The sequence below is a fragment of the Limanda limanda genome, chromosome 10 (genome assembly GCF_963576545.1).
Source record: "Limanda limanda chromosome 10, fLimLim1.1, whole genome shotgun sequence".
NCBI classification, from domain to species: Eukaryota; Metazoa; Chordata; class Actinopteri; order Pleuronectiformes; family Pleuronectidae; genus Limanda; species Limanda limanda.
In genome coordinates, this window is record NC_083645.1 from 15,534,392 (window position 1) to 15,549,421 (window position 15,030).

The window sequence follows — 15,030 nt, forward strand, 5'->3', positions numbered from 1 at the left end:
TTGTCCACCTGCTGTTTTCTGGCAGGCTATAGGCAGCTGCTTTTTTCTTCCTCTTCTGTTGCCGCTGACAACTCCTCCCTCCAGAAAAACATCATTTCACCAGGCATGTCTCTCCCCTCTCTTGTGTGCGTTTTTCATTTATTTCTCGGCCCCTATATTTCTGCCTGCAACCCTATCTCAATTTCCTCCCTGCCTCCCCTTTTTTCTGTCACTCCTCTACTCCTCCTTTGATCTTGCTCTCCTTTTTCTGTTCTCCTCCCCTCCTTTCTCCCCTCTCCCCCTCTTTCCCCGATCCAAGGCCTTTTCCACGCTGATTTCTCTTTAGCTTTCTTTCTTCTCATTTCCTCGCCACCCTCACCCACCACCACAATCTGCTTCTGGCATCCTCATCTCCATACCTCTCTCTCTCTCCCTTCTCCCTTCTATGCCTCCATTCTATCTCTCATTTGCTCCCTTTCTCCATCACCCACGCTCCCATTAGCTGCATGGTGTGAGTGCTTATTAAGTCATCTCGTCACTCTCCTGGCATCCTGTCGAGTGTGTGTGTGTGTGTAGGTGTGTCTGTGTGTGTATGTGTCTGTGTGTGTGTGTCTGTGTATATGTGTGAGTTTGTGAATTTCGGCAGATTTTGAGTCTAGACGTGTATTTACTCAAAAATCAATATTGGCATGCAGTTGTGTGCATGTAAATGACTTGTATTTGACTTTCTTACCAAACAACATCAGCAGTGGCACATTAATATGTGACAAAAGGCATTGTGGTGTGTGTGTGTGTGTGTGTGTGTGTGAGCATGCACCCTCCAGCCCTTTGGTCCTCCTTCACAGGCTGATGATTAGTAAGCACAGAAGTGTGTGTGTGTGTGTGTGTGTGTGTGTGTGTGTGTGTGTGTGTGTGTGTGTGTGTGTGTGTGTGTGTGTGTGTGTGTGTGTGTGTGTGTGTGTGTGTGTGTGTGTGTGTGTGTGTGTGTGTGTGTGTGTGTGTGTGTGTGTGTGTGTGTGTGTGTGTCTACTTTTATGCACATGGCTGCTTTTAAACCTCTACGACCCTTGAAGTAATGTGTTCATGTTTGTCTTTGCTTGAGGGTCGGTGACCGGATGCAGCTCTACGTGTGTGTGTGTGTGTGTGTGTGTGTGTGTGTGTGTGTGTGTGTGTGTGTGTGTGTGTGTGTGTGTGTGTCTGTTTGTTTGTTTGTGTTGTTTACCGGAAAGAGCCAATGGACCCTGACCGTTGACTCGGATGTTGACTGTGGAGAACCATGCGTCTCGGAGTGAGAGCTTGAATTGGAACATGATTATGTGTGCAGCGTTTACATGCTCCACAGTAAATATGACCGTAGCAGCTGAGAATCTATTTTTTCCGATCTGCACCTCCTGTGAGCGCCTGGCTACTGGAGTCGCTACTTTCTTGAAGAGCTCTCACCAACGTTTAGGAGTCCCAGCAGGAGCAACCCTCTCCATCGCCAGCAGGACGGCAGATTAGGCTAATTCAGATTATGCAAATGACACACTCTCTGGCAAGGAACACATGGACAAGGTAGATGGAGAGCATGGCAGAGATAGAGAGGCCGGGTGAGATAAGGAGTGGAGGAGAAAGGAGGGTTCGGTTGGGCAACAGAAGAAAGGTAGAGATGGAGGAGAAGCGAGAGGCAACTGTAACTAGGAGCCAGCAGCAGTTGGGGAGGGAGAGAGCTAAGAGTTAAATCCTCTTTCTGGGAGGAAGTGTGTGCATGGATGTGAGAGGGATTTTTCGGTGACAGGCCGGGTGGAGTGACAGGCAGCCAGACTGTCTCTGCCGGCACTTCAGGCCAACACTTATTACTCCAAACAAGCTTGGCAAGAAAAAGCGTTCAGGCTTTTGGTCACTGTCAAACTCCGCGGCTTATAATAGCTTGTGTAACGGATGGAGGAGAAGCTCCCGAGGTCGTTTTTTAGGTTGGTTTATTTAGGTTTTGTCTTAACCTGCTTACTGTGCAGCTTTGGATCATGAATCACGCAGCTTTATAGATCTCATCTGCTGGCGTTAAAATACTTTGTTTAGTCAAGTTTCACTAGATAGATAGATAGCTATAAATAAATTACACTGCCTGTCTAATAATGTTTTTCTACACCAGAATATCTTCCACCGACACCTTAACTTACACTATGATAAACTTTATACCTTTCCCTGTTGCAGACAGATCCAAATTATTCCTTTGCAGTGGAGCTGGTCGGACAGCATCATCCATTCCCCAGTATCCACTGATGTATTACTGCATCTCATAGTGTGGTTCATTGCGGTGTTCCTGGACGACAATAGAGGTCCACACAACATCAGAGTAGGCCACAGTGAATCAGCTTCTGGCTACACAGGCACGTGTTAGAATGTTCTTTTCATGTTGGCTGTTGACACTGAGAAAAATGACTTTTAAAATCAACTATCTGAAACTAAGTCTGATCCGACACATGAGGCAGATGTTCAAAACTTGAAGAGATACTCCACACCTAAAGTGTATTTTTTAAATATTTTTCATACCACATTTCTAAAGAAAACGTATTTCATGGGGTTTGAACGTGGCTCACAGTGTTTCAAACTCTCTTTGAGCTAGCGAAGCCGATGCCTCTTCGTCAGGAAATTTATAATAAAGTTAACTACCCTAATCAAAAGTGAGGTTCATTAGCAGACTCGGGGGAAATGTGTTTTCAGAGTAACTGTGGTCTAATCGCATCCCTGTAGCGTAGCGTTAGCTTTGGCATCTCCCTGTAACACATGAGAGAGGCGACTGCACACACACCTGGGTAGAGAACATTATTGGTATGGATTTTTTATAATGGTAATAATGATATATTTATACAACTTGTGCTAACCTTCCCTTCCTGTCCCCACCCACTGAGCTGCAGAGGCATTGAACCGATGTGGCTCAGGACCTCCATGTCCTCCACCACACTGAGGCCCAGATTCTGCAGTAGAAAAATCCTCCACTTTTAAAGAGCCCTCTGTGGCAGAGGTGCTCTGCAGTCAGTGTTGGGGAGTAACGGAATACATGTAACGGCGTTACGTATTTAGAATACAAATTATGAGTAACTGTATTCCGTTACAGTTACAAATTAAATAGATGGTATTCAGAATACAGTTACATTGTTGAAATCAGTGGATTACATGACGGTTATTCTCTGTTTCACGAGTTTAATCACTGTCTCGTAAATCCACCGGAGGCAAAGCCCCCAGGAAGCAGCTGGAGACCAGGGCTGCCGTAAGAGCGCCCGGACCCCGGCTGCGTGAAGGAGCCTCACCGCTACCCGCTCGGGACCGTTACAGGCCCCGGGACCTTGGCTCTGAGAGAGTTCCGTCGCTACCAGAAATCTACGGAGCTGCTGATCCGCAAGCTGCCCTTCCAGCGCCTGGTGAGAGAAGACCGACCTGCGCTCCCAGAGCTCCGCTGTCATGGCTCTGCAGGAGACCAGCGAGGCATGCAGGGTTCACACCGGACGCTGAAGCGACGCTAAAATAATATCACCCGTTGACCCAGTAGTATAAAAGCATATGGTCACTTGTTGCTCCAACATTAACTGCAACAGCGTCCCAATTTAATGTCATCCATCTTCAAGAACTTCTCCGCTGTTTGCTCCGTTCAATGTCGGGTGTCGAGGGTAAATTACGTATTCTCCGCCCCCCCCCCCCCCTCTCTTTATTTAAAACTCCAGGACAACAGAAGGGGAATACAAACTATGGGATGCATGCTTTATCATTTATATCATATAAAATATGTCATCAATGTCGTTTAAAATCCTTTTTCAGTGTGTTTCCTGGAGCGATACGCTCGCGTCAAGCGCAAAAAATAGACCCGACGCCGAAACGATCGCTGCACGGCGCGAGGCAGCCTTGGCGCAGGGGGGGGTTCAGCCTCCGGTGAGACCCGCACAGAGGTGGGAGTGGATGGGAGCCGGACATCCAGCGGGCCCGCAGCATCGGTGGAGAGAGAGTTTAAACTGCTGCTGCTCCACTGACTATAACAACGCCGCAATCATACACTTAAAAAATGCAATACAAACCGGAAGTATTCCAAGTATTCAGAATACGTTACTCAGATTAGTTAATGTAATGGAATACGTTACAGATTACATTTTTGTGCATGTATTCTGTAACGGAATACGTTTTGAAAGTATCCTTCCCAACACTGTCTGCAGTTCTGTGTCACTCTCCATTTTTTATGGCCTGAAAATGTCACAACAGTGGTGGCGTGACTCACATCCGCGCCCTCAGTCCCTTACCCAATTTTCTTTTTTGTCATTTCTCAAAAATGATAAGGTTATACTTTAAGTTGCAGTTTTAAAGGTTCAGTGTGTGGAATACAAATCTAGTGGTGAAGTGTTATGTTGTAGCTGAATAGCCCTCACCTCACCCTTCCCTTCCTAACATGAAGGAGAACCTTTGGCAGTCTTCAGTTGACATAAAAACTCAAAAGGTGTTTAGTTTGTCCGGTCTGGGCTACTGTAAAAAACATGGCAACCACCGTAAAGCGGACCCTGCTCCCGATGTAAATATAAAGTATTTAGATCAGTTGAGTTAAATGAAAAACACTAGTGAATACATAACCATGATTATTTGATATTCAATATCTGCCAATAGATCCCTTTCACTAAAATCTTACACACTGAACCTTTAATATTTCAAAATAAAATCCATCAAAGCCTTGAGAACACTGCAGTTTTCTCTCCTGATGGAACCGCTGCTGATTGATCTCAGCAGGAGACGACTCAAGGTTGATGACTTGAGCGAACACAATCTGCTCCTAATCATCCCTAACAAGAGATGTTTACACTCTCAAAATGTCTGGCAAATTAAATTAGATTCTATTCTTGGCACTAGATTTAATTCCAGAACAGTAAATAAAGCAAAGCTGCAAGTGACAGCTCAGGGGGGTGGGGGGTCCTCTGGGTACAGCAGAGCCCCCTGCAGGCTGCTTGTCTGGCTGCTGCTGCTCCTTCTTTTTACAACCACATTAGGACAATAAACGAGTTTGAACTGGTCACAGAACGTTGATACGACACAGGAAATATCCCCCATTTTTTTGAATTGTGAGTTTCAAAGTGTCTCACCACCGTTGGTCCTTTATGTGTGAAGCGCAGAGCAGATTCTTTACGGTAAAGAGACACTTGGTTATGACTGTCGAAGCGTTATCCCCATATGAATAAACGCAGCAGCTAAATCTGAAGTTACGCATCTAATGAAATGTGCGACACATCTTCATTTGAGGCTTTGACGCACACACACACAGCGGTGGTGTCTGTGTTAGCTTTTGCTGCCTCCTGCTGGTACTTTTAGATTGTAGCAGGGTATACGGTTTCCTGTTCTCCTCTCATCAGACAGTAAATATAAAGGTCACAGTGCAAATTAGGATGGCTCCTTTTCCTTTTTTCTCACCAGATGTATTACACTCACTTTATTTAATTTTTTTTACTTTGCTTGTTTTATACCATATTTGATAACTTTTATAAAAAGTCTGGCATGTTTATGAACAATGTTTTTTTAATTAATTTCCAATAAGAACCTACAAAACACATTGACACATACCACAGAAGTTGCACAATGAAATGCAGGCGAACTTCACTGCATACACATACATACAAAATAAAAATAATAATAAATAAATAAAGATAAACACGCACACAAACATACATACCTACGTAAAATAATAAGTCTGGCATGTTTAGTGAGAAAAGTCACTTTGTGTTAAATGAAGCCTTCTGTTGTTGGGGGGGGGGGGTCTCTTAATGACATGCATTAATCAAGTCCTGGACACACGTGCACGTGCACACGCACGGTCCCAAAACAAACACATGAGGTCACACAGTATGTGAGTTTATCACTGTTACAACCTGCACACGTGCCCCCCCCCCAAGTGTAAGTCCCTGTTCCCAAAGAGTGAAGGACACTGTAGCACAGAAGGGGGGAGTGGAGGTGGTGGGACAGCGAGAGACAGAGGAGGGGGTAGTTGCTGGGATGGAAACGAAGGTCAGGATGAGAGAGGGAGATGCCCCGGGGAGAAGAGAGAAGGGGGGATAAAAAGACAGAGACAGAGAGAGGCGGCCGAGTGCTGGCGTCGCTGTAAGAGGAGGCAGGATGGAGAGAAAGTTTACAGACGTGAGAGGAGTCCAGTTGAACACGGTGAAAAACTACAGCGAGGACAAGTGTGAACGTTGACAAAATGTTTGCTCTCGTGCATTTCCACGAGACCAAAGTCTGAGAACTAGAACAAGGAAAAGGTGGAGTAAGCTAAAGGAACAAGAGGTGGGTTGAAGTGATAAACTCAGGCCAGAGGGAGGAGAGGATTAATGAAAATGGAAAGTGAGGAACAGGGTGAGAACAGCTTACGTACGGTGGCCATCATTCTGCTGTGCTGCGGGGCCGTCAAAATGCTGCACCTGCTGGGAGTCATCAAAGTGGAGGGTGAGTCAGAGCAACTATCACTGTCACCCAGTACTGACACAGGACTGAGAGAAACCTTTTCCCTTTTGTCTGTCTGTAAGTTATTAAACGATTTGGATTATTTGTGTGAGAACGTTGAAACTCCACCGGCCTGCTACTTTTTTCCAGAAACTCAAAAAATGAAAACATAAATCGACAAGCTTTGAGAAAGTGTTAGTGTTCGATGCTGCAGGTTATCCAGTTGTTCAGTGTCTGTGGAGATTTGTTCTCTCAAGTTCAGCGAGTAATGATTTCGACACTGTTGCCGTAACGACTTGCAGGGGAGGGCTTGTGTATCTTTTCCTCGGCTGCTTTTTCAATTGCAAACTTGCACTACCCATCTGTCCAATATTTGTATTTATTTTCTGGTACTGGAATTTTTATTGCTGTAAATACTGATGCCACACAATTGAACAAAAATACTGTGGGAAAAAAACTCAGTAGGTTATCGGTGGCAACACGGCTCATCACTTACATCACCAGTGTCTTTAAGCTCTGCGGGTAGTAATTTATTATTAAAGATAGTGGTGCGTGTCTCAATGAACACATATCGTCTCTTTATAATGAGCAGAGTTAATTACAGCATGCTCGTTGACATTCTTATCATAATACGGTTCTTTAGGATGTATTGCAGTTTTCTCCTCGTGGTTGTCAGATTTATGAATTACATTGTGTTAATTAAAATCTGACTCATATACTTGATGTATTAACTTGATGTAGTTTAATGTGTTTTTTGTCCTGATGCAGCCCTTGTTATATGCTGTATGAAAACTGTGATGCTGTCATAATAATACACTGCACAGCATCAACCTTAGTTTTCAGGATAAGTGTTGAGTGTGACGGTGACCGTGCACATGAACATTACAGTCCAGGTAAAGCATCTCAGAGGAATCAATGGTCTTTAATTCTATACGCTCATGAACACTGAACTGTGTCTGCATTACAGTGTTGGATAAAATCAAAAAGTTGATAGTGTCATGTTGAGGAGCATCACATCTGGTTGTGTGTTATGAACGAACAAGAACGTGTGTGTGTGTGTATCACATGCAGTGTTATGTCGATGAAGCTGTGTGTATGTGCCTGTGTCCTGTGTGTGGTTATGTAGCCGACAGTGTGCTGCACTGGGAACTGGGTGTGAATAAGCTCACCTTGTTCACTCGTTATCTACTCAGAAAAAGGATAAAATGCGTCCATACTGCTCCTGTGGTGTCATCAAAGTGTCTGTAAGCCCCGACATTCAAATGCGACTGGAAACGGCGTTGTTTACACCATGTTAGTAGCCTTAATGTCGTCTGTGATCCGGCCCCAGAGGAGGATAACAGTGGACATTTAGGCTAAAAACATGGTAATATGTAGGAATTTTATGTTTTTCTTCTATTGTTTTTTTTACTCAAACACTTCATCCACCCCTCTATTGGTACAGTGGTGAGCAGACAATAAGTACATTTTCATTTACATTTCATTTTTTTTGGGGTGAACTATCACTTTAGGGGCCTGTGTGTGCATGTATGCCCCCATGTGTTTTAAACAGGGTGAAGTAGGGGAAGGGAGCAACTTCCATAGTGTAGAATATTAGCAGGTACAATGCTTCAAAGCTCTCAGACTAAATCATTCTAACCTATGTTGAGTATTCCACTTTCAAATTGGTTCTATTCTGTGTTGAAATACAATCACATCATGTGCAATCACTCCACACGCCAAGATCACAATTTACACCTAAATTCAAACCTACTTTCGGCTGATGGCAGCTCTTAAATGCAGTTCTACATGAAAACCCCTGCAGATGCATTACGCTGTAAACTGAGTCCAGAACGGGGGGGTTTTAATTCAGCGGTGAGATGAAGCTGTCTTTGTCTTGCACTGTAAAGAAAACGCCGGCCTGCGGGTAGCCATGATTCAACGATCGGACAGAAGTGAGGAGGTGTTGGAGTAATGAAGCTTCACGAAGCACTAATAGTCTTTTGCACGCAGATGAAATTGTTTCTATTTCAAGTCTGTTGATGTTTCAAGATGTGGATTGCCAAGGACAGAGTGAACCTAACTAGGGTTGCAAAATTCCGGGAATATTCGAAGTTGGAAACTTTCCATGGGAATTAACCGGAATTAACCGGAATATACTGGAATATACGGGGAATTAACTGGAATATACGGGAATACACGGGAATTAACGGGAATTAACAGGAATTAACGGGAATAAACTGGAAATTTTGTGGAAAATGTATACTAACAGTATTTACCTTGTCATATACATACATAAACATAAACATTTTGTTTTGTTATAGGCTGATTTGAGCCCTGTGGAAACTTTGGGTACTTGACTATATGCTTCTGCATCGTTGTGTCATTCTAAACATAGGTCTTTGAACAGTATTTGCAAATGTACACAGCTTTTCCTTCTACATTGGATGGGGTGAAATGTCTCCACACATGAGATAGTGCACGTGGCATTGTTCTGTAGAATAAGGTGAGAAAAAAGTTTGTAAAAAAACACTAATAAAATGCCAGAGATACAAATAGTTAGCCAAACAATTCGAATCGTCTGTGAAAATATTTTACAATTGAGCGTTTAATTTTTTCCGAAATTCCCAAAGTTCCCGAGCCTAACTTCCAATGGAAAGTTTCTGGAAAGTTTCTGGAAATTTACCGGAAACTTGCCGCCCCTTTGCAACCCTAAACCTAACACACTGAGACACCTGATTAGTGCTTTACAAGTACAGTGGCTCAACCATTGCATCACGGACTGTATTCATTTAGCACATTCATAGCACAAGCAGGAGTGTTTCAGGAGACTTTGGGGCCCCAGGGTAGAGAGACCTGGGGGGGCCCCACATCAAACCAAACGGACCAGAGATACACACGACATGACACCAAACCACATTATACACATCTTCAAATGATTCTTCTCGTACCGAAATTATAATCAATGAGCCAACTCTGCATGCACATAAATACTATGCACTTAGAACCCTAACCCTATTCTTCAGCCAAACTGAAATGACCAAGCTTTAGGCATGGGGCCTTGTTTTGGGGGTTTTTGACCATGGTGTCGCTTCAGTATCCTGAACGTAGAGAATAACAGAATTTAAGGGGGTTCGCACAAAATTTGCGGTTTGTTGACTGACGTAATCAGTTGGATTTGCTTTGCCCAACCTGGTGCCACACCCATGATTGTGAGGCTGTTATAGAGAGATGTATCTGTCATTACTCAAAGCTGCCGGTTGTCCTCATATGTTCTATCCAAAGTGTTCCCCTTGGTAAACAAAGTGTGTGTGTGTGTGTGTGTGTGTGTGTGTGTGTGTGTGTGTGTGTGTGTGTGTGTGTGTGTGTGTGTGTGTGTGTGTGTGTGTGTGTGTGTGTGTGTGTGTGTGTGTGTGTGTGTGTGTGTGTGTGTGTGTGTGTGTGTGTGTGTGTGTGTGCGTGCGTGCGTGTGCGTGTGTGTGCCACTGGTTCGTCCTCTCTCCCCTCCCCTCCAGCGAGGACAGTAATGACTTGTTAATGATGGGGCTGGTGAGAGGAGGACAGTGGAGCTGTTAGACTGACCTCCACCTCTCTGCACCTCCATCTCTCTTTCTTTGTCACAGTTTCTATCGTTCTGCCTCTTCAGAGAGATTTCAGTGTAGTTCGAACTTGACGTGCGCTAATTAATTCACTGAGACTTTCTCTTTTTCTCTTCTCTGCTTTCTCACCCTTTGGAGGTCGTGTATAAATTCCTGTTATATAATGATTTTTCTTTTCTTTTCTTTCTCGTTTCCTCAGATAAAGCTGACGATGACTTGGAGATGACGACGGTGTGCCATCGGCCGGAGGGCCTGGATCAGCTAGAGGCAATAACCAACTTCAGTAAAAGAGAGCTCCAGGTTCTCTACAGGGGCTTCAAGAATGTAAGAGACTGTGGAGGTTTCACAAAACATCAGATTTATCCACATAGACAGAAACCAGACAGAAACCAAACCTCAAATGTCAATACTCACGACATAAATCATTTATTACTATTATTGATATTATTCTTTACATTACATGCTCTTGGAATTTATTCGCAAACAGGGCAAGTTTTAGAATTTTTTATTTTCCGAGCAAGCAAACCAAGATATTTTGTTTAAAGAGTACTCCAAACAACTATTCTGAATTACGATTTTTACTGTAATTGAAATGGACCAAAGTATATTGTAACTGCTTTTGTTCCCTTTTTTCAGTTTGGAAGCCAAATACATTAAGTAAAGGATCACACCTGATCTGTTTTTATCATTATATCACTTTTTATTTAATTGTTTTAACTTCTTGTAGCTTTTTTTCCTTCCACAATATAAGTATACTTTTCAGAAGTGATTAATGTTACATTTATATTATATACTTTATTATAGCTTGGTGCAGCAGCGCCACCCTTGATAGAAGGTCAGAACCTGCAACTGCAATCACTTGTACTGCTGAATCAGAAACAGTGAAACTAGTCTGAATTAAAAGTTAATGTTTAATTTAACCAATATTCAGTCTCCCGTCATATTTGCTTATTCTTTTATGAAATTCTATTCACACTCTCTCCTTTCTGTCAAACCCTCCATCAGCCTGAGGGAGGTTCTGTTTAATTTATACGTTCTCCTCACTTACTCCTCTTTCTCTCTCCAGGAGTGTCCGAGTGGTGTTGTAAACGAGGACACCTTCAAGCAGATATACTCCCAGTTCTTTCCACATGGAGGTACAATGAGAGCGTGCACCTTATCTGTGTCTATACCTGTTTGAGTGTCTGCTTGGATTCAAACTTTGTCTTATCCTCCTGCAGACGCCAGCACCTATGCACATTACCTGTTCAACGCGTTTGACTCAGCGAGTAGCGGCTCCATCAAGTTCGAGGTTTGTTTCATTCGTTCACCTCCACCGTTCTCCTGCTTTGAAGACGTCTCATTGAAGTCATACTGTGGCTTATTACGTCCAAGCCCCTTCTCCATTCACAGTTTGACCTTCTGTCTCTCTTTGTGTCTCCATCAGGACTTTGTCACAGCTCTGTCCATCCTGCTGAGGGGCTCCGTCACAGAGAAGCTGCAGTGGACGTTTAACCTGTACGACATCAACAGAGATGGATACATCAACAAAGAGGTGCGTGGTTGTGTACTTGTGTTTTTACATTTACACACAGTATTTGGGTATGTATTGGTGAAGTCTCATCGTGTGTGTGTTTGTTTGCTTCTCACAGGAGATGACAGATATCGTCAGAGCAATATATGACATGATGGGAAAGTACACCTACCCCGTCCTGAAACACGATGCACCCAAACAGCACGTGGAGGCCTTCTTTCAGGTAAAGAAATCGGAGTCTTTTACAGCACAAACACTGATGTATCACTAGAGCCATTTTTAGACATGAACTTTGCCAAGATCGTCCGACTCATCCGCGCTGCAGAAACGTCATCAACGTGCCCACTCACTCACTGAATCCTCCAGACAACATAATGCTGTTTTCTCACATCGGCTCAGGAGTTTTTACTCGAGGGCTGGCAGCAGAAACTGTGGAGAATGTCTGGAGCAACTGACTTCTCACAAACATCCGCTTCTGAAGATATCAGGAGAATATCTGGAGTTCGGTGCATGACTGGAAGCAGATTCAGACACTATGTGCTTTTGTAAATAGGGAAATGATGATGGTCACCTTGGTCAAACAGCAAATAAAAGATGATTTTTTTATTATTTAATAATAAAAACATAACAGAAAATACATCACAGTGCACTAATGATGTTGGCAAAGTGCAGAGTAGAGTTATCACAGAAGGGAGATTGACAATAATCTCACAGAAATGGCTTCTTATATCATGGATATCTTTGCTTGCACTCTGCACTAATGGCGTCATGCATGTGTGTCTGTCTCCACAGAAAATGGACAAAAACAGGGACGGTGTGGTCACTCTGGACGAATTCATCCTTTCTTGTCAAGAGGTACTTTTTACTTCAGCTCTCTTACAGACATCCGGGGATCCTGTGCAATGGACCTTTTTAAAAGAAGAAATTTTGATTCATCATAGTAGGAACTCCAAATGTGCAAATACTGCAATTGATAATGTCTGGTTAACATATAAGTAAGATTTGTAAGTCAAAGTCAAATTGTTTTTACTTACTTTTCACAGGATGCCTTATTTCCCCCTCCTTTACAATTCTGGCTACACTACCTATTAATTATGGTGTTTGCAGCTACAAAAAAAACAATGTTTTTACTTCAGTGTGTTTGCCCTCAGAGAGAGAGATCACTCTAATGTTCACACACTCTTTATTTTATGGGCTTTTACTGCCCCCTAGTGGCCAGTAAACTGAATTAAATGGTGATTGTGTGGCGACTTCCTCCTCAGTCTGCTTCTCCATTTCCCATCTTCCCTTGCACAGGATGAAAACATCATGAGGTCTCTGCAACTCTTTGAAAACGTCATCTAGACGCCAGAGAAGAGGGACAACGGTGCAATATATGAAAACCCCAGAGCAAGAGAGGAGAGAAGAACAAAGAGAAGGAGCGATGCCCATGCACAAGAAAAAAGGAACAGCGTAGCCTGCAAGTGAAATGAAACAAAGAGCTTCTTCGGGTTGTCTGTGTGTGTCTGTGTGTGTGTGTGTGTGTGTGTGTGTTTGTGTGTGTGTGGAGTGTGCGTGTGTGAGACGGTTGCCTAAAAACTTCTTGGGAGGTGTCCTGCTGTAAGAAATCCATGGCGACCAAAACCGTCTCTGGTTTCCAGAAAATGTCCCTCAGACTTTAACCCTTCACTTGACCTTTACCTCTCATCTCGTCTCCAACTCCCCCCCCCCCGTTGGTTGCTGTTCTTTACAGTTTACCGTCACGTTGGACTGCGTGTGCCCCCATGCCATCGTGTAAATACTGATTCTGTCACATTTCTGAAGTATTAACCAGAACATCAACCAGGACCGGAGCTCCAGCTTAGCAGCGAGATCGATCCGAGGTATAAAATAAGGGTTTTTCACCGTGGATTTCTGTATCACCACAACGAGCGTGAGTGATATTGTGAAGCATGCAGGACAAGAGGCCTGCAGCTTATTAAACACACAGTATATGTGCCACGAGAAAAACATGGTGGCATCATAATCGTCCTCTTGATAAGTGGCCAGGTCTGGGCGTGGCATCTCACACAGCCACCTCATCTGTTTCCAGACACAGGCCTGTGAGGCCCCCCTGCCCCCCAAAGAAGTCCTTGTTACTCCCCTGTGTGTGTTCCAGTGGTGTCAGTCCGTGTTTCAATGTTGTAACGACTCAACTGTAGATATTTAACTGTTGTATTTCTTGTTCTTCTTCTCGCTGTCTGGAATCATCCGTGTCGGTCTGTGAGTTCCCGAGTCTGACTAACTGTCTTATCTTTCTGTCAAAGAAGGTGGAACTGTAATTATCCTGGAATTTGGGGCATTCATTGTTAAATAAAGAGTCCACTATAGAGATTTAACTCATGTACAGATTTAGACTGACACAGGGATGTGCATGTGTGCGGTGTCCTCCTGTAAAGTACATTTTTTTTATTTTGCCTGAATATTAAAAAGTCATTATTGTGAGCACAGTGTCATCTCGTGGAGGCCACAGCGAGCCGAGCGCGTCTCTGCCACAGAGGAGAGTCTCATCGTCAAATCTGTCTGTTGAGAAATGTCGACCCAGAGCGACCAACCTTTCACTGTGAGGGAGCGACAGAGGAGGGAGAGGTAGAAGGAGGAGGACGACGGTGAGGGAGTAGGGCCGAGGATGAGAGTAAAGACCTTTTCACTGATTCTGAAGGAATGGAAGCCATGTTTCAAACGAGAGCCATCGAGCAGGTCACACACACACATTCATGAAAAATGATTTACTGTCATGCCCGCTCACTGTGCTACCACCAGAGTGATAAAACAAATCCTTGCTGAGTTGAGATGAACCCAGACACACTGACGGACAGGAAGACAAACAGATAGACAGGCATGCCGACACACAGACAGCGCATATTGTCAGAATGAAGTCATGTGTGTATTGAAATACTGTATAAAATCATTATATTTATCAATAAACTTTTCAACAAACAAAATTAATCCATGTCTCCTGTATTTTTACCTTGTCGCTCCGTAACATTTTTTTTTGTTTTATCATAATTATTGTGTATGAAAACTTCAAAACCACATCTATGGTGCATCATATGGAGCATGGATCACAATAACAGTTTGTTATGTACACATATACAATTAAAGTACAAAAAAAAAGGGTTGCACATCTGCGCCCTCATCCCACAAATAAAGCCGGATAATGTGCATATGAAAAAAAACAGCATCACTGAACATGCATTACTCCCTTTATTACCCAGCTTACAGCCTCTTTCATATTTTCTCTCCACTTCTCTCCCAACTACACCTGACATCTATTCCCATAATATAACATTTCAGCATCATGTTGGGGGGGATGAGATGGTGCACTACACCTGCAGCGTGCAGGTGATTGTGAGGGGACATTTATTTTTAAATTAGAGTTAGAGCACCAGGACAATTTAAAGTAGATTTTATCTAAATTTTTGTAAAGACATTTTTGTATTAGGCTAAAACTGAGTAAGAGATTGACTTAAAATTCACTGACACATTTACTCTGAA

General features: G+C 43.3%; 1 protein-coding gene across 1 annotated transcript in view; it reads left to right on the forward strand.

Moving 5' to 3' along the window:
• Positions 1-12,960, forward strand: part of LOC133011863 (Kv channel-interacting protein 1-like) — a 32,073-nt gene extending 19,113 nt beyond the window's left edge. The window contains exons 2-8 of the mRNA XM_061079778.1: positions 10,201-10,325; positions 11,068-11,137; positions 11,222-11,292; positions 11,428-11,535; positions 11,633-11,737; positions 12,307-12,369; positions 12,811-12,960. Of these exons, the coding sequence (XP_060935761.1) occupies positions 10,201-10,325; positions 11,068-11,137; positions 11,222-11,292; positions 11,428-11,535; positions 11,633-11,737; positions 12,307-12,369; positions 12,811-12,858 (590 nt within the window). The 3' untranslated portion in view covers positions 12,859-12,960. The remainder of the gene's footprint in view (positions 1-10,200; positions 10,326-11,067; positions 11,138-11,221; positions 11,293-11,427; positions 11,536-11,632; positions 11,738-12,306; positions 12,370-12,810) is intronic.
• Positions 12,961-15,030: the final 2,070 nt, after the last annotated feature.